Genomic DNA, 24,076 nt, shown 5'->3' on the forward strand with positions numbered 1-24,076 from the left:
GCGAAACGGACGCGAGATGCGGAGTGAAAAATAAATAAACACGTACTCTCTCTCATCGTATGGTTAGTGGTCAACCTAGTGTCAGAGTTGTAAGCCCGAAGGCCTTTGACGTGGCTTAACGACTGTTATCTTAATTGACAACAACCGGGACTTTTTACGTGCCCTAACACACGTAAAAAGATAAACTTTGGCGTCCATCTTTGTAAAATTTGCGCGGGAAAAGTGACATTTGACAGCTAAAGTTCAGTGCGGAATTAAAAAAAAATTGAAAACTTTTTTTTTGTGCTAGATAACGTTTAGTTATTTAAAAATGTTTTTATTATTTTTATTGTTGTGTTTTCCTTCCGTGTTTACAAACAAACTGGGATTGTATGAAGGTAAGGAAATTCATAAAATCACGCCTTTTTCGCATAAGAATAGGCAGAGACCAAATAATTACATACATAGAATAAAGCCATTTTCCCATAGAAGTAGGCAAAGACCAAAGAACGTCACTTGGTACGATCCTTACAAACTTCCCTTGCTATCACATACATACATCTTGCCATACAAGACGAGTTACGAGCCGGGATCGATCAAAACATCACCGATACGATCTGTGTATGTCTTTCTAGAACGTTTCCTGACATTTCAATTTGTGTCCGTACTGTAAAATTTATTACTAGAGGCCGCCCGCGACTTCGTCCGCGTGGAAGCCCTTCCCGTGTTAATCCCGATCCCTCGAGAACTCCGCAATAAAGCCTATGTGTTATTCTGGGTCTTCAGCTACCTACATACCAAATTTCATCGTAATCAATTCAGCAGTATTTGCGTGAAAGAGTAACAAACACCCATCCATATGTACATAGGAGATCATTTACGTTAAGACGTCATTTTATAATAATATATTCTTTCCTAAAACCGCTTAAGTACTGGACTCAAGGTCGAACCCCTTCCTCAGGACCCTTCGGACAGGATTTTTAGCAAAAAAAAGACATATTCGAAGTGTATTTTGATATTAATTTAATTAATACTATGCGTAAATACACGTTAAACAAGTTTTACTTATAAAAAAAATTTTGACATAAATTTTCGCGCCTAAAAAAAATTGACAGGTGTACTTTTTTAAGCGGCCATGTTTTTTTGACGGCGAATTTCCAAAAATCCTTTATTAGTGCTCCTCTATACTTCTTGAGGAATGTTCATAGCAAATGTCAAGTTTGTACGCTCAGTAGTTTCGACTGTGCGTTGTACATCAGTCAGTCAGTAACGGAAGAGTTTTATATATACATTGACGATATTTATAAAAACGGCAAAACCCTTCGCAAGCGTGTTCAGCAACCTGGCTTTTTTACAATCTTTGCAATGTTTTATTAAACACTAGCTGACCCGTGCAACTTCGCTTGCGTCCAATAAGAGAGAATGGGTGAAATTTTTCCCCGTTTTTGTAACATTTTTTACTGGTACTCTGCTCCTTTTGGTCGTAGCGTGATGATAGCCTATGTCCTTTCTCGGGCATCAAAATATCTCCATACCACATTTCATGCAAATTGGTTCAGTAGTTTAGGCGTGATTGAGTAACAGACAGACAGACAGACAGAGTTACTTTCGCATTTATAATATTAAGTATGGATCGTCGTATTGATTATGAAAAGGGACTAAAACAATTTATTTTAAGGCTCTCGGAGGCTGGGACTGTGTTTAAAGAACAACCGCGCCGGTTGTTCACCTCTCCGATCGATTACCGGTGAAACTGACTATATAGGTCTTGGGTACCATTCCACTGATGGGTTTATTTTTATTTTTTTAACATTCTGACCTGCGTGGTCTCACAGCCGTACAAAAGTTTAATTTTAAAGCCCCTAAAGAATAGAATTTTGGACAAAATTAGTGTTTTCACGTGTCTTGACTGGTTGTCAAACTTTCAAGCTTCGGACTACTGTTAACGACTGTCAAATATCTTTGAAAATGACAACCGGGACCCACAATTTAACGTGCCTCCCGAAACACAGAGGAACTCGGTATGTATAATACGGTCACCCATCCACAGACCAATCTCGACAATCGTTGCTTAACTTATGCCATACATCCGCTGTAACTTAGTTACGAGCTCCCCGTTTTTGTAACATTTTTTACTGGTACTCTGCTCCTATTCGTCGTAGCGTGATGTTATATAGCCTATAGCCTTCCTCGATAAATAGGTTATCCAACAGTAAAATAATTATTCAATTCGCACCAGTAGTTCCTGAGATTAGCGCGTTCAACAAAACAAACAAACTCTATAATTTTAAAATATTATTTAGCCTAAAGCCTTCCTCAATAAATAGGCTATCCAACAGTAAAATAAGTATTCCATTCGCACCAGTAGTTCCTGAGATAAGCGCGTTCAATCAAACAAAGTCTTCAACTTTAAAATTATAGTTATAAATATGCAAAAAATGCGCGCAAATCCGGTCTGCAGCAAAATCCTTAGACAAGATTGACATGTTTGCTTGAGTAAATAACGACTTATTTCAAACTTGTTTCTTTAATACATTAGTGGTATAACCTGATTGAAATATGAGTAATAAATACATAATAAATGCCCACATTATAAGTTACTTCTACGGCGCAGTTGTGTACATAACTCTCGGGCAACTATTAGTATTTTCTTATAAAATCATAATCAAATCATTTATTCATTTAGGTCAAATATTGACACTTATGATAGTCGTTACAATTACTGAATCTACCACTAGCTCGAAAAGGGGGTAGAGCCTTATGAGAAGAGCTAGCAACAAACTCACGGCTATATAATAGAACTATAGCTTCCGCCTGCGTCTCCGTCCGCGTAAAAAGGTTCCCCGTAGCAAAAAGTATCTTATGTGTAAATGTAGGTTATAAGCTATCTATATACCAAATTTCATTAAAATCCGTTCATTCGTTTTTTTGTGAAAGAGTAACAAACATCCATCCATACTTACAAACTTTCGCATTTATAATATTAGTAGGATATATCGCTACTTCGGGGAAGAAAGGGCGTAAAAGCCAAAATAGCAACTTTACAGGGGAGCGAAAAAACGATATTTTTTTTAAATTTTGGAAAATAACTTTTTTTCCAATAGAGTTAAATTCGAATGAATTGGTGATATTTACTTGCACTTAAGTGCTCTTTAATATCAAGAAGCTTAATTTTAAGTAGACTTTAAGGTTTAGAAGATAGGATGGATTTACGACCCAAAATTTTAATAAAAATGGCTTTTACACCGTCTATAAATACGTACTATAGGTCGTAAATCCACAAATATCTATAATGCTAACATACATCGTGTCGTATAAACCATCTTTAGACAGTGAAAATGTCGTAATGACTGCACCACTTATAACAATTATCGTGAGTAAACCTACAATTATTATAATTTTGTAAGATTTAATGTGATGAATATTGAAATTAAGGTGCATAGAAGCTCAAAATAATAGCATAATAATTATTATTATCTGATTTATCATAGTTCTATATTACAAAATTTATTATAACGAATTAGGTTACCTACCTGTAAAGTTAAATGCACACGATTCATGAATAGTGAAACAAAAGAAAAGATTTAATTGAATTGAACTTTGATTATTTTCATTAATTTAAATTTTAAGTTAACTGTGATAAATAATTACTATCATCTAATAAAAAGTAAGAAAACGAAACAAAAAACAGAAAAGGAAATAGAAAAAAAAGAAGATTACAAATTATTGACAATTTGATTTGATTTATGAATGAATAAAACTGATTTGCATCTTAACTAAATTTATTTATTTAATACACCAATACCTACCTAGTAGAATAAATTACAAACATACCATTATTTTATACTATTTTATCAATTTTAGTTAATTTATACGTAATAAATATTGTATTTACGACCAAATATTCTTTCATACTATGGTGATACGCCCTTATTTTTGAAATAATTAAATAATGTCATATACGTCAATTTTTTTTAATAAAAATGGTTTTGGTGAGAAGAAAATCATGGGGATAAAAGCCATTTTTTTGAGAATATTGAAATTTTAAATATACAGATCGATAGAGCGTCGAAAACTAAACAAAGTTGCATTATTAACTCATTTTGGCCAAAAGTGGCTTTTACGCCCTTTCTTCCCCGAAGTAGCGATATATGTATGTATCTATGTTATGGACTTTAAAAAAACAGTTATTTTAATGATTTATTAAAAGAAAATCTATCAGCATTTTAACATATTTGTTTATGGCAAAAACACATTAGATAGATTTTATCGTAAAGAGGTTATAGCTTAGTGGTATCTATACTAATATTATAAAGCTGAAGAGTTTGTTTGTTTGTTTGAACGCGCTAATTGCAAGAACTACTAGTCCGATTTGAAAAATTCTTTCAGCGTTAGATAGCCCATTTATCGAGGAAGGCTATAGGCTATATATCATCACGCTACGACCAAAAGGAGCAGAGTACTGGTAAAAAATGTCACAAAATCGGGGAAAATTATGACGCATTCTCTCTTATGTGACGAAAGCGAAGTTGCGCGGGTCAGCTAGTCCCGCGCGAGTGTTTCAGTGTTCAATTTTTTAAGCGGACGTAGTCGCGGGCAAAAGCTAGTAGCACAAAAACTGTGTTATGCTAATTAATATTCTGTAATAAATCATTGAGATAACAGATTTCTGCACACTAAGTTCAATGTCTGGGTTTTTACTAGTGTCTACAGCTGTATATTCAAACTAGCTGACCCGCGCAACTTCGCTTGCGTCACATAAGAGAGAATTGGTGAAATTTTTCCCCGTTATGGTAACATTTTTTACTGGTACTCTGCTCCTATTTGTAGTAGCGTGATGATATATAGCCTATAGCCTTCCTCGATAAATGGGCTATCTAAAACTGAAAGAATTTTTCAAATCGGACCAGTAGTTCCTGAGATTAGCGCGTTCAAACAAACAAACAAACTCTTCAGCCTTATAATATTAGTACAGATAATAATTATAATATTATAATTATAATATTACTATAGATTTAACGAAATATATACCTATGTGTATTCGACGGATTTCGCATGTTTTTTCATTAACTTGCATTTTTTTGGAGAAATTATACTGTATGTACTCATTCCTATGACACTATTGTTATGCTAGAGGCCGCCCGCGACTTAGTCCGCGTGGAAACCCTTCCCGTGTAAATATCGATCCCTCAGGAACTCCGGGATAAAAAGCTAGTTACTATATACCAAATTTCATCGTAATCGGTTCAGTAGTATTTGCGTGAAAGTGTAACAAACATCCATACATACATATGTACATACATTCTCACAAACTTTCGCATTTGTAATATTAGTAGGATTTGTTATAGTCTATCAACTTAGTAGATAGCCTTGTACACAAAATGAGAAATATTCTTAAATCAATTTGAAAAATACCAATAAATAGCACATTGTCCGACCTGGGAATCATACCCAAGACTTTATGATCACGTGCTTACTAAGTCATGTCATTATATCTGCGTCTCTCGCTCACTACACATTGTCACATTACTATGATTCTTTTGATTATGACGTAGTGAGCACGATTGTAATGGTCTGACTATAGTAATATAATTTTACAGGTTCAAAATGCATGAACGAAGGCGTCCCAGGGCGATGCGTGAGCATCTTCAGGTGTTTGAGCAGTATTGTAGACCTGAGAGATAAACGACCACCACCGGTAAGTCATCAGCCTAATCTTCCTTCCAACTATGTTGGAGTCGGCTTCCAGTCTCATCGGATGCAGCTGAATACCAGTGTTTTACATGCAGCGACTGTCTATCGGATATAAAAATGTTAATTTATTTATATAAGTAACAGCCACGCGGCTCGATTTCTGAGGTTAGGCTACGCTTGCCGAGGTCGTTTTGTGAATGGGTGACCATCTTATACATATCGAGTTCCTCCGTGTTACAGAAGGCACGTTAAATTGTGGGTCCCGGCTGTCATTTTCGAAGATCTTTGACAGTCGTTAACAGTAGTTAGAAGCTTGCAAGTCTGACAACCAGTCTTACCGTACCGTGTTATAACCCAGGTAACTGTATTGTGGAGGTCCGATAGACAGTCGCTGCATGTACAATACTGGTATTCAGCTGCATCCGGTGACACTGGAAGCTGACTCCAACATAGTTGGGAGAAATTCTTATTAAAAATATTATAATAATTATACACCCTCTTTTTACCATTTACAACGCTAGTGTTATTTAATAGAGGTTGCTTACTATTACATGGGACTAACATTGTTAAAAGTGAAACGTGGGTTCTCACGTGAGAACTTACACTACTTTTTAAAATAAATAAGTTTAACCCATTAATGTCCCACTGCTGGGCAAGTGTCTCCTCCTGAAATGAGGGAGGGGTTAGGCCTTGAGTCCACCACGCTGACCAAGTGCGGGTTGGAGACTTTGCATGCCCTTAACAAATGTATTAAACTAGGCATGCAAGGTTTCCTCACGATGATTTCCTTCACCGTTGGAGCATGTGATAATTATTTCTAATACACACATAACTTCGAAAAGTCATTGGTGTGTTGCCTCGGATTCTAACCTGCGACCACTAGCGTGAGAGGTGTCAACTTATACCACTCGGCTATCACTGCTCTAAAAAGTAACTACTTTTTAAAAGGTTTAAAATAATTATTATTTCATGTTTCAGCTATGCTCATATAGAGAGAATACTCCTATTATATGCTGCACGGATTGTGACCTCGTCGACGATGCGAGGTGAGTTCATATATCGTATGATTCACGAAATAACTAACACAAGAGGAAAAGGCATGTCAAACCTATTGTGTTAGTTATTTCGATTTCGTGGATCGTGGATTTCAGGTAGTCGATTAGGTTTACGAAAAAAAAGTATTAAACTTGTAACTCGTAAAATGTTTATCCAATATATTCATGGTATCCTCTCGTCTGTGGAGGTCAAAATTATACACGGGGGTGTGTGTTGTCTGTGGAGCCGATTTTGTGGGTACGATCCGAAAATCCGATCCGTCCGATCCGATCGATAATTTTAAATTACGTGTACCGGCCAAATATTGGTCCAGTAACAAAATTTTGGTTGTTTATGAAGCTTTCGCAAGATTTAAAAAGGGAAGTAACTATATATAAACTCCTAAATATGAGAAAAAGAAACTACCCCTTACAGTAGGGGTGAAATTTTCGCGACCGGCTCCCGGTCGCTCCACAGATGCGGCATTTGCAACACCGACCGAGAGCCGATCGCTCCACAGACGAGGGGGTGTCAATAATGTTTCGTTCATATTGTTAAAAATATTATTATTAAATACTGAATCATTATAATTATTAGGCACTCATTTGATACCAACAACAATACGATACTAGTGACGACACTATATCGTATTTCTGAACGAAAATGTGTTTTTGACATTTCATAAAGAGTAGCTGATTTGACTGATATTCAACTACCCTATTTTTAAAAATGCAATCTTTAATTCGTTAGCGTAGTGTTTTATAACATTATTTAAATGAAGTACTTAAACAGTTAGGTACTACCTAGATACATATTATTCGTTTAGTAAGTATAGTTTAAGTTTTTTTCTTAAATAGGTACACAAAATATATCTTCTTTTCTTATGACCTCTATAAAGCCGTTCAACATTTAGGGTAGACGTTTGTTCAGTGTTCTGTCACCATAGTAGTCTTCTTCTTATCGTATGGTTAGAGGTCAACCAAGTGTCAAAGTTGTTCAAGCCCGAAGACCTTCGACGTGGCGTGGCTTTTTACATGTCCTCTGAAGCACGGAGACGCCCAGTTCAAATACCACCACGATCACTCATCTATGAAATGACCGCGCTAAGGTCAGCTTAACCCACAGATCGTTTACCGACCGGTGAGCGCAACTGGCTATGGGCGCCTCATAGTAGTTGTGTAACCTAGACACTAATTGCCCAGCTGTGGGATGTTAGTGGGATAAATAAACTAATACTAACTTATATTATTTTCAGGTTAACGATAATTAACCCAAATATCGGAATTCTTTCTCGATCTGGAACCAGCAAAGCCAAAGACAGTAAGTTTATAACTTTTTACATATTATCACGGCTGTTATACCTAAAAGTGTAGGCATAAAATACACTCACGTTTCACCATTAACAATGTTAGTCTCATGTAATAGGGGGCGAGCTTATTGCTATATACCGGACACGTTACCAAACTCCGGATAACTGTTAAGTAATATCTAAATATATATAACTCAAAGGCGACTGACTGACATAGTGATCTATCAACGCTCAGCCCAAACCACTGGACGGATCGAGCTGAAATTTGGTATGCAGGTAGTTGTTATGACGTAGGCAACCACTAAGATAGGTTTTAAAGCCTTTCAACTCATATAAAAACGCTATTGAAAAGATAAACTACCGCTAAATGTACTCAGAAACCGGGGGTTAGTACTGACTAACCCATATGTAGGTATAACTCATGACTGCAGTTACCTTTGAGTTATAAATATTAGGTCAGGGAAAGAGTCTTTTCGCATTATAGTATGTATGAACTTGTAATGAAATCTCTTTGGCTTCAAGAATCACAAATGAGTACACGGTTCATTAGGTTTCTTTCAATGAGCTCGTGAGGTACCCAAATATCGAGCTTTTTTGTGTAGAGAAAAGATTTTTCCCCGACCTAATATGTTATTACAATTGTTCTGTTGTTTACATTTCAGAATGTATACAATACATCCATACTTTGAACTATCCGTGCAAGCTTCAGATTGAGACAGAAGTCACTAAAACATTGGACCCGAAGAGAAACTGTCACGTTTTGAACAGTGTTAAGGACAATTATGATTGGGCGGTGGCCGGCGGGGAGGATGCGCAAGAAGGCCAGTATCCTCATATGGTGAGCTTTTAAATTTTTATTTGTTTTGTGTTTAGTGGTCTTCTTCTTATCGTATGGTTAGTGGTCAACCTAGTGTCAAAGTTATTCAAGCCTAGCCTTTGACGTGGCGGCTGTTATATTGATTGACAACAACCGGGACCGACTTATAACGTGCCCTCCGAAGCAGAGACGCCCAGCTCAAATACCACTATGCGGTCACCCATCGATAGAATGACCGCGCCAAGCAGCTCCTTACATCATCAAAGATTTATACCTAACAGAAATATTGTTAAAACTAATTGGCGATTAAAAAGAGTGGCCTGGAGTTTGTTGCCAGCTCTTCTCATTGGCCCTACCTTCCGAACTGGCGGTAAATTCACTTTCTGTATCATTGACTATCATAAGTGTCAGCACTTGACCTATATGAATAAATGATTTGATTTTGATTTTGAATGGTAGTGGCAATAACCTTAACTGATGCGCCACGGAGTATATATATTCGCTTAGCCTTTGTTCCAAACTATGTTGGAGTCGGCTTCCAGTCTCACCGGATGCAGCTGGATACCAGTGTTTTACATGGAGCGACTGCCTATCTGACCTCCACAAACCAGTTACTTAGGTATTAACACGATACCCTTCGGTAAGACTGGTTGTCAGACTTTCAAGCTTCTGACTACTGTTAACGACTGTCAAAGTTTTGGAAAATGACAGCCGGGACCCACAATTTAACGTGCCTTCCGAAACACGGAGGAACTCGATATCTATAAGATGGTTACCCATCCACGGAACAACCTCGGCAAGCGTAGCTTAACCTCAGAGATCGATCCGTGCGGCTGTTGTAAACTAAGCCACGAGCTCCTCCGCGCCACGAAGTATATGAAGAAAAAGCTTAATTTTATGTACTTGCTATGTATTTGTTCCAGGCATTGATCGGTTTCGGTAACACCTTGTCGACAGCCGATTGGTTATGCGGTGGCACTGTCATATCCGAACGATTTATACTCACGGCGGCTCACTGCAAGTCGGCTCCCAAACTGTGAGTACCTTCTTTATTAGATACTAGCCCTCTTCATAAACACACTATAAACCTATTTTAGTTAAACAATTACTAAAATATGTTTTCTCTCTTACATTTCGCTAAGGAGTGAAAGAAACAAAACTCTGAAGCCTATCATAACTTCATATATTTTTATGAATAAGAGGGCAAAAATCTCTGAAATTTTATGCGATAAAAAGTATCCTGTATATTGCTCCACTACTTATTCTATGTTTATACCAAATTTCAGTGCATTCTATCCGGTTGCTTTTACGTGATGCTGGAACATACAGACTGACGACAGACAGATTTGTTTTAATAAATTAGGTACAGATTCCGTATCAGTATCCATTTCTTCTCCCCTTGTTTTTTTTTTATATATTCAATGTACAGAATTGACCTCTATTATTTATTATAAGTATACTACTACTACTAGCTTTTACCCGCGACTTCGTCCGCCACCTGAATTTTCTCATAGGAATGCGTTAGTTTCCCGGGGTAAAAAGTAGCCCTTTTCGGATGTCATAATATCTTCATACCAAATTTCATGCAAATTGGTTCTAGTTATTATATATGTTTGTTTGTCTGTCCACAGTGGTCCAGCGAAGTTCGTAGCAGTGGGTCTACTCCGGCGTTCAGACATCAACACACCGGGCAAACATCAGATGCATTATATATCGAGATTTATAACTTATCCGCTGTACATGTCGCCGTTCCAGCACAACGATATAGCTCTCATCGAGACGGTGGACACGTGAGTAGAACATAACATTAAAATATCGCACTAATAATATTAGGTCGGGGAAAAAGTTTTTTCGCATTATAGTATGTATGAACTTGTAATAAAATCTTTTCTCTACACAAAAATGCTCGATATTTGGGTATCTCACGAGCTCACTGAAAGAAACCTAATGAACCGGGTACTCATTTGTGATTCTTGAAGCCAAAGAGATTTTGGTGTTCCGCAGGGGAGTATTTTAGGCCCACTGTTGTTTCTCTTATATATTAATGACCTACCTGAGGCAGTAAAGCGACACAACTGTGTACTGTTTGCTGATGACACCTCTATAGTCATAAAATGTCTAGAACAGAGTACCTATGAAATTGATATAAACAATGCATTAAACAATATAATAAGTTGGCTAAACAATAATTCACTTAAAATAAATATTGAAAAAACTAATATAATTAACTTTAAGACACAAAGAAATAAATATATACAACTTAACATCTCACATGACAACCAACAAATAAAACAAATAAAAAATACGGCGTTTTTAGGTGTTACAATAGACGAACATTTAAAGTGGACTGAACATATTAACAATATTTGTAAAAAAATTAACAAGTTTGTTTTTGCTCTAAAGAAAGTAAAAGAAACAACTTCCATACATGCTTCCCTGATGGTGTATCATGCTTATGTGGTATCAGTAATTAGGTACTGTATAGTTGTGTGGGGATACTCCTCAGATCTTATACGAGTATTCATCGCACAAAAGAGGTGTATACGTGCATTATTTGATCTTAAATGGCATGAATCCTGTAGATCCACTTTTATATCGGAGAACCTACTAACTGTGCCTAGTATATATATCTATGAGGTATCAAAATTTGTAAGACTTAATTCTAATCTTTTTGAACTAAAAAATAATACCGACAAACGAACTGTCACACACTCTTATTTCAAATTACCTGTACCTAAATTAGAAATGTTCAGACGTAGTTGTGTGTATATGGCCCCTCTTGTGTATAATTCTTTACCTAAGTCTATAACCGAACTACCATACAAACAATTCTGTACTTCATTACACAAATGGTTAGCAAAACAAAGTTTTTACTCTGTTGATGATTTCTTAAAGAAACACTCGACGAATTCATACCATTTAGTAAATTCACTTTAATATTGTATCATATTCTTTCTTTAACTATTTATTTTAACTTAGATTTAACACATTACTATTACCTACTAGATAAAATGTGATAAATATATTGAAAATATTTGTATGCCTAACGGCAAAATATGTGAGACTAATGTAATTGGACCTAACATCTGTGTATTACCATATTTTAAGCAAATAAACAAATTTCATTTCATTTCATTTCATTTCATACATACTATAATGCGAAAAGACTAACTTACTCAAAATACATCGACACAACTACAACTAGACTTAACACTATAACTATATCGTATTAACTAAGTAAGAAAATAATATCTTCTATTTCATTTTTAAAACACAGATATTAAATTTTTTGTGCCCACAGTAGTTAATAAACGAGTAATTTTTCGATTATGAAAAAAAAAATATTTTTAAAAAGCACTATTGTATTATTAGTGCGATATATAAATCTCTTTCGTTGCTGACTGACTGATGGACAACGCACAGTCGAAACTACTGAGCGTACAAAATTTAAATTATTTGCTATGAAGATACCTTAGTAAGTGAAGCGGAGTAGAGAAATTCCCTTTCGAAACTTTATGTATGTATTATCAGTTATCTGGTTACAGTACAAGCTCTACATAGTTGGGAATCTTAAATAATGACCGTGTGTGAGTTATCCAATGATATTTATTTATATACTTTCAGTATACAATTCAGCAGCAAAGTGTTGCCAGCGTGTCTTCATACAGATGATATTGTCGATGACACGGCAAACGCTACTGGTTGGGGGGACTTGAAGAAGGGAACTCCACAGAAAGCAGAAACTCTTCAGACGGTAAGAGCTTATTAACTTTTACTTCTTGTACGCAGAATTGGGTAGTTGACTAACCCCTGGTTTGTGAGGTACATTTAGCGGTAGTTTATCTATTCCATAGAGTTTATTTTATATGGGTTTAAACGCTATTGAACAGATAAACTACCGCTAAATGTACTCAGAAACCGGGGGTTAGTCATGTCATTACATCGGAGTCTCTCGCTCACTTTTTTATGAGTTTTAACGCTATTGAATAGATAAACTACCGCTAAATGTACCTCAGAAACCGGGAAGAAAGGAAGAAACCAGGGGGTTACTAAGTTATTTTTATTACAGGTAACATTACAGCGATTCTCGGAAGAAGAATGTTCAATACAATACGATGATAATAGATTATTACCTGGTGGCTACGACGGCACCACACAACTGTGCTACGGACATCGCACGCTGCCGAAAGATACTTGTAACGTGAGTATTTTTATATTAATATGAATAAATAAACACATGCATACATAATATCACGCCTTGTTTCCATAAGGGTAGGCAGAGATCAAAGAACGTCACTTGGTACTATCCTTACAAACTTCCCTTGTCTCTTTTGCATCCATTCATCATGAATAAATAATGAATGAATGTGATGCCAATATAAATTACTGCATAATACAGACAACTGATAACTTATATAATTCGAAATGCATTCTTACCAGGCTCAGAACAGATACTCGTGCTCATCACACAAGTATTAGTCCCGGGTATGATTGTGAGGCCGACCATGCAATCGTGGAATCATTAACGTGGTCACCTCGCCGCAATAACCGTAGCGCCGCGTGTGGTTCCAATCACACCCGGGACTAATATTTGTGTGATGAGCACGAGTATCTGTTCTGAGCTTGTTAATGTAGCTATATAAGTACGTATTTGGAAGTATATAAGTATGTTTATAAGTTATCTGGTTACAGTACAAGCTCTGCTTAGTTTGGAATCAAATGACAGTGTGTGAGTTGTCCAATCATATTTATTGTTATTGGCGAAACTTAGTATCCATTTCGTATACTTCTGACTGAACCTTTAGATTAAAATGCGTGATATTTATAACCATGCCTAACCCTTTTCCTCATTACGGGAGGAGACCCTTGCCCAGCAGTGGGACATTAATGGGTTATTTTTTTACCTTTCAGGGCGACAGTGGAGGTCCCATACAGTCAACGAAACACGAGGTTTGTGTGTACACAATACTGGGTGTGACGTCATTCGGGTCAGCGTGCGGGTTCCCGGGTAACACGGGTGTGTATGCCCGGGTGAAACACTATGTACCCTGGATAGAAGACATCGTGTGGCCGGACTACTGATATTGTAAATGAGAATGTTTGTGAAAATGTATGGATGTTTCTTTTTTAGAGCTATTGGATTTTAATGTAATTTTGTACAATTATAGCTTATAATCTGGATAAATACTTAGGATATTTTTTACTGAATTTGTAAATGCGAAAGTTTGTGAGAATTGATGTTTGTTACTCTTTCAAGAAAAACCGGATGAATTTTAATGAAATTTTGTAGAATTATAGCTACCTGGATTAACACATTGATAATATTTTTACCCAGGGAAATTTTCTATTAAGTCGTGAGTGCAAGCTAGTTATAAATAAGTACGAAAGTTTGTTATGTATGTTTGTCTTCCACATACAATTTCTAAATGGATTTTGATGAAATGATAGCTAATGCCTTTTAGTTTAAGAATAATTTTAATGTAGTGTTTAATAAATAAGACTGACAGTGTATTTTCACTAAATATGGTGAAGTAGAATAAATTAAATTAAATTTAAAAATAGTCTGTAATTTGATGTTCTTTGGAGATTGTAGGGCACTAATGCCCGGTTTCTAAGGTACATTTAGCGGTAGTTTATCTATTCAATAGCGTTATATATTTTTTATAAACTACTGCTAAATGTACCTCAGAAACCGGGGGTAAGAGAGGATATTTGGAAATTTTTCGCCGAAGGAGGTGGACACAGCCGCGGGTGAAACCTAGTGAAGAAATAAAACAAAAATTACAAAGTGTATTTCCTTTATATCTCAAAAAAAATGTAACAATAACTTAGTCACTTTTAATTGACAAAAAAATTAACATTAAACAAGACGTTTATGGCTATTTTGTTAAAATAATAATAATAATAAAATTTTACGCAATACTGTGGTAATCTCGCGATATTATGTTTTACAAAGTAAAAAAAAATGCTTTAAGTAATATTTTATGTTCAATATTTACAAATTAATAATCCTTATGAAAGTAACTAGTTAAAAAATACGTATTTTTTCTTTCCACACAATTTTTTTTCGAAAATAACAATAGTCAATTGAAATGTTACATTTTAAAGTCTAAGCTTATATTTTTCAGAGGACGTAATTTTATTTTTAAGGGGGTCAATAGAAGCTTAAGTTTGTGGGGTCGCCACCCTTGTCACCTAACCTCCACCCCTTTTTTCAAGATGGCGACTGGGGGACGAGGGTGGCAAAATTTCATCCTCTAAAAAACGCAACCCTATGTAACCTTTCAATTACACTATAAGGAGATTTCAAAAGCGAATTTAAGCCATTGAGCACAATATTTTTCTAAAACTAAAATCAATTTCTTAAAATAAAATCTTAAAAACAAATCATGACTTTTTTAATTTAATCTAATTTTTAAATTTAAAATTAGTTGTTTTAAAATCAGTAATAAAAAAATGTAATTAAAAATATTTACAACTCACGGCTTCGCTTGATTAATCTCCTTCATTTTATTTACATTATAAACGAACCAAGTTTAAGCTAAATCGGCCATTTATTATTTTACACTAAGCAGAGCGTATGTATTAGAAACGCCATATTGTTTTAACTGTCAAAAAATTGGCGGGAAAATAACCAAAATGACAGCTTAAAAAATGCAACATAAATTGCATTTTTATGCTTCGAGAATTGTATTTTTCGTAAAATTAAGTATTTTTTATACTTATTTTGGCAGTTTCTTCTACACACGCTCATAAACTATCAAAAATTCAGATCTAACGTAATAAAAATATAATAATTTATTGAAAACCTTCCTACTCGTTGTGTTTTTCTTAATATTATTATAAAACTACGTCTTTTTGATCAGCCGGAAGGACTAGCGTTTAAAAGAGTGGTCAAAATTTGTATAGGCTGTGAGACGACAGCCATTTTTTCGTAAGAAATTAACGGTTGGCAATAAAAATAGTATATTTAACGCAATTTTAGGAAAAAAATGTAGTCGTTTTTGTGTTTTTATTACAGAAAATAAGTAGACCTTAAATGTATTTAAGTCAAAATATATGAAAAAATCATTTTTTTAAGTATTTTTACGAAAATTTTCAAAGTTTGAAAGTTTGCTAACCGTTTTTTGAGCACACTTTTAAAACAGATTGGAAGTTATCTTTGGTTTTTACAGAAATAACAGATTAGTCGTTATGGCAGATAGAATACGAAGACGAGAGAATGGGTTCCTGACCTCAAAGAAATAGAGAATAGACCTACAATTACTAAGGGCTTGTATGGGCAATGAACAGTAATTCTAATAATATCAGTTACATCAAACAACATAACTTATCTTTATGAAAATTTTACAAAAAAAAAAGCAATTTGACGTAATTTTTGGGATTTAAATACGCTAAGAATTTCGAAGAGCCCGTTTGACAATATTTCTTTCATAAGCGTATTCTAAAAAAAACATTTTTCAGCTTACCAAATCAAATACAGCCCTTAGCACCCCATAATGGCCCCACAAACCATAAAACAAAAAAAAAACATTTTCACAAATTTGACACTAATGACATTTCTAAAAATTCCCTCCGAAAAATCTCTACTGTGCTTTCAACAAGACTAGCTATTTATAACATTTAGAAGTATTTTTCGTGAATTTAAAAATAATTTTAGTTAAAGTCAGTGAAAAGACGGAGCGAAAGATTTGACTTGGATTTAAAATGGAACCCAGATGTGTATAGAATATTATAAATAGGCACATTCTTATTATTTACTGTACATTTAAAAAATATTATTTCTTCGCCCTACTATCTACAAATGTCAGTCGTGATTTTGCTGACTTTTAACATCGCATATTATACAGACACTGCTTAGACAAGACGAGACCGAGAAAACTGCGACCGTTTGACTTTAAATAATGCATATAAGACAGTTTTCAAGCGAGACAGAAATAGGAGACATACCGTGACAATGACCCCAACTAACCCCAGGTTACTGAGGTACATTTAGCGGTAGTTTATCTATTCGATAGCGTTAAAACTCATAAAAAACGCTATTGAATAGATAAACTACCGCTAAATGTACCTCAGAAACCGGGCATAAAATCGGACCGCAACTTAACTCATCGCCTGTCTCTTGCCTTTGCAGACTCGTATCATTACAAACTTGCTTACTACGTCATGTCATTATATCGGAGTCTCTCACACAGTAGCCATCTTTACACACTGTATCGCACGTTCTTAGTATCGTACAGTATTACGCGCGGGAAAGCAGCGCGCTATGAGAGAGCGAGTTTCTTCGCGGACTTGACAAATGAGCGCGGCGCGTGCTCTTTCCTTTCCCCTTACACGCACGATTGTTGTTTCATGCGCGATAGAGTGTGTGTGTAAAGGTGGCTATTGTCACAATACTATTCTTTTGAATATGACGTAGTTTGTACTGTCACAGTGACGTCTTAAACATACATAGTTGACAGTACCTGTATATATGTATGGATTTTTAACCGAAAGCAGTTCGCGTTATGTACAATAATTACATAAACCTTTACTGACTATTGATGGTAGAAATTAATTTGCTATGTTTTTCTTGCTCATTCCTACAAATGAAAGAAAAAGACAAATAAGTGCTCTAACCATGTTTCAGTTGACTATAATCTTTGAGTTGAATAACATCCAAAATAACTTCTATACTTCAAATTATAATATTAAGTCTATTATAAATATTTGACCTAAATGAATTTTCATTAAAAAAATGCAAAAAAATTATCTTAGTACTTCTAAATTCTTGCTCAATATTTGATATTTTGAAAGATGTTTTAAGCAAATTAATTTCTACCATATAATAACATATATGAGCTCGTGTAAGAGGACAATGTCACACCAAAAACCATATTCTTATGGGATACATACTGCATGAGCGATCACCGCCATTTAACAAGCATAGCCACGGAATATTACTATCTTAAAATATTATCTAACAATACAAACCCCCGGTTTAGTACATTGAGCGGTAGTTTATCTATTCAATAGCGTTTAAACTTTAACTACGATAATTCCGACATTAGATAATATTTTAAAATACCTTGGCTATATCAATTTAATCTGATGACAGAAAAAGGCTCGAAGTCAAATCAAAATTTTTTGACTTGACTTTTACACTTTTTGACTTGGATTTTTCAGAAACATCACGCCTGCCGCCTAGGCTATAGGCAGAGATATATAACGCCCGTAGCTTACTTCTAACACGTTATAATTTTTACCGGTATTTAAGACATCAGTCTCTCATTAATTTTAAATATTCGTAGGAACGAATTAGGCCGATCCATTTTATCCTAGCAAAGCTAATTTTAAACTGTTTAATTTAAATTAATTTCTTGATTATTGACTTAGAAATAAACTGTTTGATTCTGAAACTTATGTGATTGTCATACGAAGTCAATTTTGAAAATATATAGTTGTCATATTTGATATTAATGACTAATTGCCTTTGATATTGGGTAAATTCGTAAAGGATTTAGTCGTATGACAATCTCATCAGTTTTTTGACATCAGTGACTAACAACTTGCAAGTCAGACAAAGGACAAATCACCATTTTTATGACCAGTTGACAACTATTTGAAACTGTACATTGTTTTCTCTCTTACATTACAGTGATTAACACGTTACATCAAAGCAGCAATGTACTGAATAGTGACTAATTTGACGTACACTAGTTGTCAACTGAGATACGTGGTAGGTGACTAATGTCAAAATTTGTGCGTAGTCGAGTTACGAAGCTTATTTGCCCCCGGTTTCTGAAAACATTTAACGGTAGTTTATCTATTCAATAGCGTTTTTTTACAAGAGTTTAAACGCTATTGAATAGATAAACTACCGCTGAATGTACCTCAGACACCGGGGGTCAGACAGTCGTCTTTATATCGAAGCTAAAATATATTTTCTTTCAAATATTCGCAAAGCGTCCTTATTTAATCAATTCCTTTTTTATTTACAACCAAACTGTAATGCATCTTGTTTTGTGCTTTTAAATATTGGTTTGTCGATAGTACAGTCAACTTGGGTAACTTTGAATCATTTGGGTAACATTGACAGTGGGAATTTGAACTAGGTACGATTATATTTTCATATGAAACTAATACAATTGATAAAGATTCATTTTAGTTTTGCAAATTTTCATTAATTGTGTTGGTTTCATATGAAAAAATAATCGAAACTAGTTCAAATTCCCACGTTCAATGTTACCGAAATGATTCAAAGTTACCCAAGTTGACTGTATACAAGATGCATTATCAATTTAAATTATACTGGGCTTTCATCACGGAAAACAGGCAACCGCGCGAGCGGCTAACCTTTAATAGTACGCACTTAACCACCATCAATAGTCTGGCAGTGAAAAACTGTTATAATTTCGTTAACATTTCTTGAAATTACAAAACTGTGGTTGTATATTGTTCATTAAATTACATTACACTTTCTTTAAAACTACATACTTTACAATTAATAAAAAAATACCCACCCCCGGTTTCTGGGGTACATTTAGCGGTAGTTTATCTCCTCAATTGCGTTTAATATATGAGTTTAAACGCTATTGAATAGATAAACTACCGCTAAACGTACCTTAGAAACTGGGAGCAAGTCATTTTATTGTCAGTCAGAAATCTGACAATTTTTTTTCCGCTATAAATTTCACCCGTGACAAAAGCCAAGTACAATATCATCACATTATCAATCTTACGCGTTACCAAGCCACATGTACGTATCACTACAAACGCTTGTAAAATCGCTAAATTGTATATTTATATAATCAAGCAGAATTTTTGAAGTCTTTTCTTACGGAAACTTTAACCAAGCAGTTGAATATCGAGATGTCCTTAGCCAGTTGCGCTCACCGGTCGGTAAACGATCTGTGGATTAAGCAAACCTTGGCGCGGTCAATCTATAGATAGGTGACCGCTTAGTGGTATTAGAATTGTCTCCGTGCTTCGGAGGGTTGTTGTCTACTAAGATAACAGTCGTTAAGCCATGTCGGTTTCGGGCGACAACTTTGACACTAGGTTGACCACTAACCATACGATGCAGTGCCACAAGTCGTGATAGTTTAAAATCGTTAAGTAAAAATTACTATTTTGAGGACGGGTATCTGACTAATACTGATCTAATTATATACTGAGAACTTTTAATACTAAAATAGGCGAAAAGGAAATATACTAATAAGTAAATTACCAGATTTTTTTTTCTTATCGAACATTCGTTTCAAGTCCCCTTCCCTGTTTCCTTACCATAAAAAGGCAATTCTTATACATCATTAAAATTTTAATTAACTTTTGCACAGAGTCTAAAATAGGCTACTTTATCTTTTTTATATAATCCCTAAACGGTTAAAATAGGAGATGAAAGATCCTGAGCAAGTTAATAGGTTGCTAAACAAATTTTCGTTTCGGCAATATTTATCGAGAAACAAAACCGACTCGACTCACTTGTTCGACTTGTGTCGATCGGGTTCATCTACACATATTTGCCGTCCGGCTAAGCCGATTAATGCCGAACCGTATTAACTTGTTGCCGTAAGAAAAGACTTCTAAAAACATTCATTGCCTACGCTTTCAACTACACACATAAGCCGAAAGGCTTTTAAAATTTCAAATTTTTCTATCTAATTGAAAAAATACATCCAAAATTTTTGTTTTAAAAGTTAAGCCCGCTATACACCACGCCTGTTATTTTTAAATTGATAAGTAGATGTCTAATACCCACATTTTAATTGCCGTTTTTCTAATTAAGTAGATTACTACTGGGCGTTGAAGACTACAGTCTTTTTATATTTAATATTGCTTGTCTTATTATTGTATATAGCGAAGCGAAGGCGTTGCGAAAGCGTGGTTGCGAATTTCTTAAAGACAAGGCCCTAGATTGAACTTGGCCAGCGTGGTGGACTCAAGGCCTGACCCCTCCTTAAATTCGGGGAGAACCCTTGCCCAGCAGTGGGACAGTAAATTTTACCCGATACCCCTTAGCCAGTTGCGCTCACCGGTCGGTAAACGATCTGTCGGTTAAGCAACCCATGGCGCAGTCATTCCATAGATGGGTGACCGCATAGTGGTATTTGAACTGAGCGTCTCCGTGCTTCGGAGGGCACGTTAAAAGTCGGTCCCGGTTGTTATCTACTAAGATAACAGTCGTTAAGCCACGTCAAAGGCCTTCGGGCGGTTTGAACAACTTTGACACTAGGTTGACCACTAACCATACGATAAGAAGACTTAAATTCTTCGCATTTTCAACGCTTTCGCTTCTCTATACACTTAAGACTTTTAATTTAATGCCCTAGTTACACAATTTGGTTTAACATAGCACAAACCGGGAGATACAATATCAACACCCTGAATAAGTATCGACTAAGTTAACAGGTGGAATTATAACAGTTCTTTTCAAACATTTGCTGTCACTATCCAGGAGATAAGTTATCCAACACTTTGTTGCTTTAAAACAAAAGTGCCACAATTTAAAAAAAACTCCATTTCATGAAAAAATGCATTATATCGGGTTTATAAGAAAATCTTAAGTGATTTTATAATTGCTTATAGTGCGAAATTGATGGAAGTATTTTTCTAAACATTAAAATATAACCTATAAAATCTATTTATTTATAAGAAATTTCGATTTCTTGATTTGTGGCCCTTTTGTTTTAAAGCAGCGACTTATTCAAAAGCTGTGAAGTGTACAAGCTAGTTTAATATAGCTATTTTGCTAAACTTTAAGCACAACGCCATCTGTCGACACAACCTTGGAAACTTTGAAAGCTTGAACTACCCACATTAGAGAATAAGTTCAAAACTTCATTTTTTATATTTTTACTGTTCAATAATTATTTTAGCCCGTATTCATATATTTGTAGTTTAACTGATGGACTTGTTTAAGTTTTGGAGGCACAAAAGTCACCTCTATTGCTTATTAAGGGCCGATGTAAACCAGCGAAGATACTAAGAAATCTAAATATATAAAACTCTTCCGTTACTGACTGACTGATGGACAACGCACAGTCGAAACTACTGAGCGTACAAACTTGACATTTGCTATGAACATTCCTTAGTAAGTGTAGAGGAGCACTAAGAGAGGATTTTTGGAAATTCCACCCTGAAGGGGATGAAATACCTTACCACCTTAAAAAAAATAGCTTATTTGTCGAAAAGTTATGTGACAAAACGTGGCCGAAGTCGCGGGCATCAGGTAGTTCTATTTATATAGATCAGGGGTTCCCAGCCTTTTCTTAGTCCGGGACCACTTTTATATTATTCCTGTTAGCAGGGCCTACTATGTAAGTATAATAAAAATTAAGTGTAATAATCATCCCGAAAATTTAAAATTTTATAATCATTCGCGGACCATATTTTGACTTCTGCGGACCACTGATATAGATTGACTAGCTGACTTCGCTTGCGTCACTGAAGAGAGAATGGGTCATAGTTTTCCCCATTTTTCGTTGCTACTCCGCTCCTAATCGCCGTAGCGTGATGTTATATAGCCTATAGCCTTTCTCGATAAATGGATAGTCCATTTATAACACTGAAAGAATTTTTCAAATCGGTCAGTAGTCTTCTCTGAAACTCTTCAGCTTTATAATATTAGTATAGATTTATTCTCAGTATCTTCGCTATTCCCGCTGGTTTTTTAAAGCCTATGACTGGTACATCACAAATCTTAATTTCCACAATTAAATGTATTTACATACACGTATACGAAGAATCCTCCAACAAAATTACTTTGCTTCAACCATGGATATAACAACTCCTGACCTTGTGAGGTTATTTTATATGCTAGTCATAATGACTGGACGCTAAGCTGGTTCTTGAAGAGTGTAAGGTGGAACTGTGTTGCGGCATTGTGGAGGAAGTAGGGGGGAGGCGGGCGCTGGCCGCTTGGCGCTCCTGTTCCTCTAGTTGGACAGTGAATTCTTCTTCGAGCGCCTAGAAGGAAAGAATTGGGTTATTCTTGCTGTAAATATAGAAGACTTTATACTAAACTACTTTCTAAGATTGTTGTGTGGTATATTTTTTAGATAAGAGCGTTTATTTTACGTGTTTGGTACATATAAGCATTTCTAATGCGAGTAAATAAATGTTTTTTTGGTAGAGTTGAAAGTCAGACATTTCAAGGTGAAATGCGTGTTCGCGTTAATTCCCGTATTCTATCATTTAATAAACATGTAACGCGAAAGTTTAAAAGTTATGATTTTTAATCTTGTTTTAGTAATTAAGTTTTTGGAGGTTAAGTGACCTCTTGTTTGCTAAATTAGAAGCACTTACACCCGGTTTCTGAGTAAATTTTGCGGTAGTTTATCTATTCAATAGCGTTTTTTTAAATGAGTTTAAACGCTATTGAATAGATAAACCACCGTGAAATGTACCTCAGAAACCGGGGGCATTACGCATTCTGTCTTTTTAACAAGAAGTTATTCCAAACAAAGTTTTACACACCGTATATAAACGCTCTTTACATAAAATAGGACTAAATAATCTATCGTGCAAATTTAGGTTCGTGCAAATTTGATTTTGCACAGTCCACGACTTATAAAGCAACAATTTGCACAATATTTTTGCACAATACCTAAATTTGCACGTATTTTTGGGTATTTCTATTTTCTAATGATCTAATATTATAATTTCATATGTAGACCTTTTAGTAGAGATGTTCATAAGACTCCATGTTAAGACCTGTTCCAATAACAAGAAGATTTTTGATTTCTTTAATTTTAAATTTTAAAATAATTACTCTTATAATCAAAATGCGAATATTACTAATTACCATGCCAATAATAAAAAATACTACAAAAAAGAAAATTATTAATCTGATCGTGCATCGTGCAAAATGCAATAAAATTTAGAATTTTGTCACATCTCCGACAATAAGTTACTAAAATTATAAAAAGACCTTCTTAAACTATGAAATACTTTACAATTAATATTTTTCAAAACACGCTAGTTATAATAAAACAGCTAACTATCTTTACCATGCATCGTTTGACAATATTAAAAAAAAAAAAAAAAAAAAAAAAAAAAAGTATTATCATGATCAAATTAATTGGTGAAAGTAGTCCTTTCACAGACTTTTACAGCTCCTATGCTAGAATAAGAATTACAACCTTTTATACTTTTATTACTCTTTCAGCCTCACTTATACACTCTCTCTGAGGACAATCTGGTATAAAGGGAAATTTCCTTTACATCTAGTTCGTCAATATTCTTAAATGTATGTTATGTTA

General features: G+C 35.0%; 1 protein-coding gene across 2 annotated transcripts; it reads left to right on the forward strand.

The window, feature by feature from the left end:
* LOC142985215 (venom protease-like) lies at positions 1–14,021 on the forward strand. 2 transcript variants are annotated; one of them, XM_076133251.1, is made up of 10 exons: positions 1–377; positions 5,580–5,677; positions 6,652–6,719; positions 7,964–8,028; positions 8,680–8,855; positions 9,758–9,870; positions 10,466–10,624; positions 12,459–12,588; positions 12,904–13,035; positions 13,746–14,021. In XM_076133251.1, the coding sequence occupies exons 1-10, from the start codon at positions 311–313 to the stop codon at positions 13,914–13,916; spliced, it is 1,179 nt and encodes a 392-aa protein (XP_075989366.1). In that variant the 5' UTR covers positions 1–310; the 3' UTR covers positions 13,917–14,021. The 2 variants fall into 2 exon arrangements, with proteins under 2 accessions (XP_075989366.1, XP_075989367.1); XM_076133252.1 differs by lacking the exons at positions 1–377; positions 5,580–5,677; positions 6,652–6,719 and adding an exon at positions 7,664–7,816.
* Positions 14,022–24,076: the final 10,055 nt, after the last annotated feature.

The sequence above is a fragment of the Anticarsia gemmatalis genome, chromosome 29, assembly GCF_050436995.1.
Source record: "Anticarsia gemmatalis isolate Benzon Research Colony breed Stoneville strain chromosome 29, ilAntGemm2 primary, whole genome shotgun sequence".
Classification (NCBI taxonomy): Eukaryota; Metazoa; Arthropoda; class Insecta; order Lepidoptera; family Erebidae; genus Anticarsia; species Anticarsia gemmatalis.

Excerpts from the sequence above, each read along its gene's own strand:
- LOC142985215 (XM_076133251.1), top strand. The coding sequence starts at position 311 with ATGTTTTTATTATTTTTATTGTTGTGTTTTCCTTCCGTGTTTACAAAC. Across the intron at positions 5,678-6,651 it reads GAGATAAACGACCACCACCG|CTATGCTCATATAGAGAGAA; the intron begins GTAAGTCATCAG and ends TTCATGTTTCAG. Across the intron at positions 10,625-12,458 it reads CTCATCGAGACGGTGGACAC|TATACAATTCAGCAGCAAAG; the intron begins GTGAGTAGAACA and ends ATATACTTTCAG.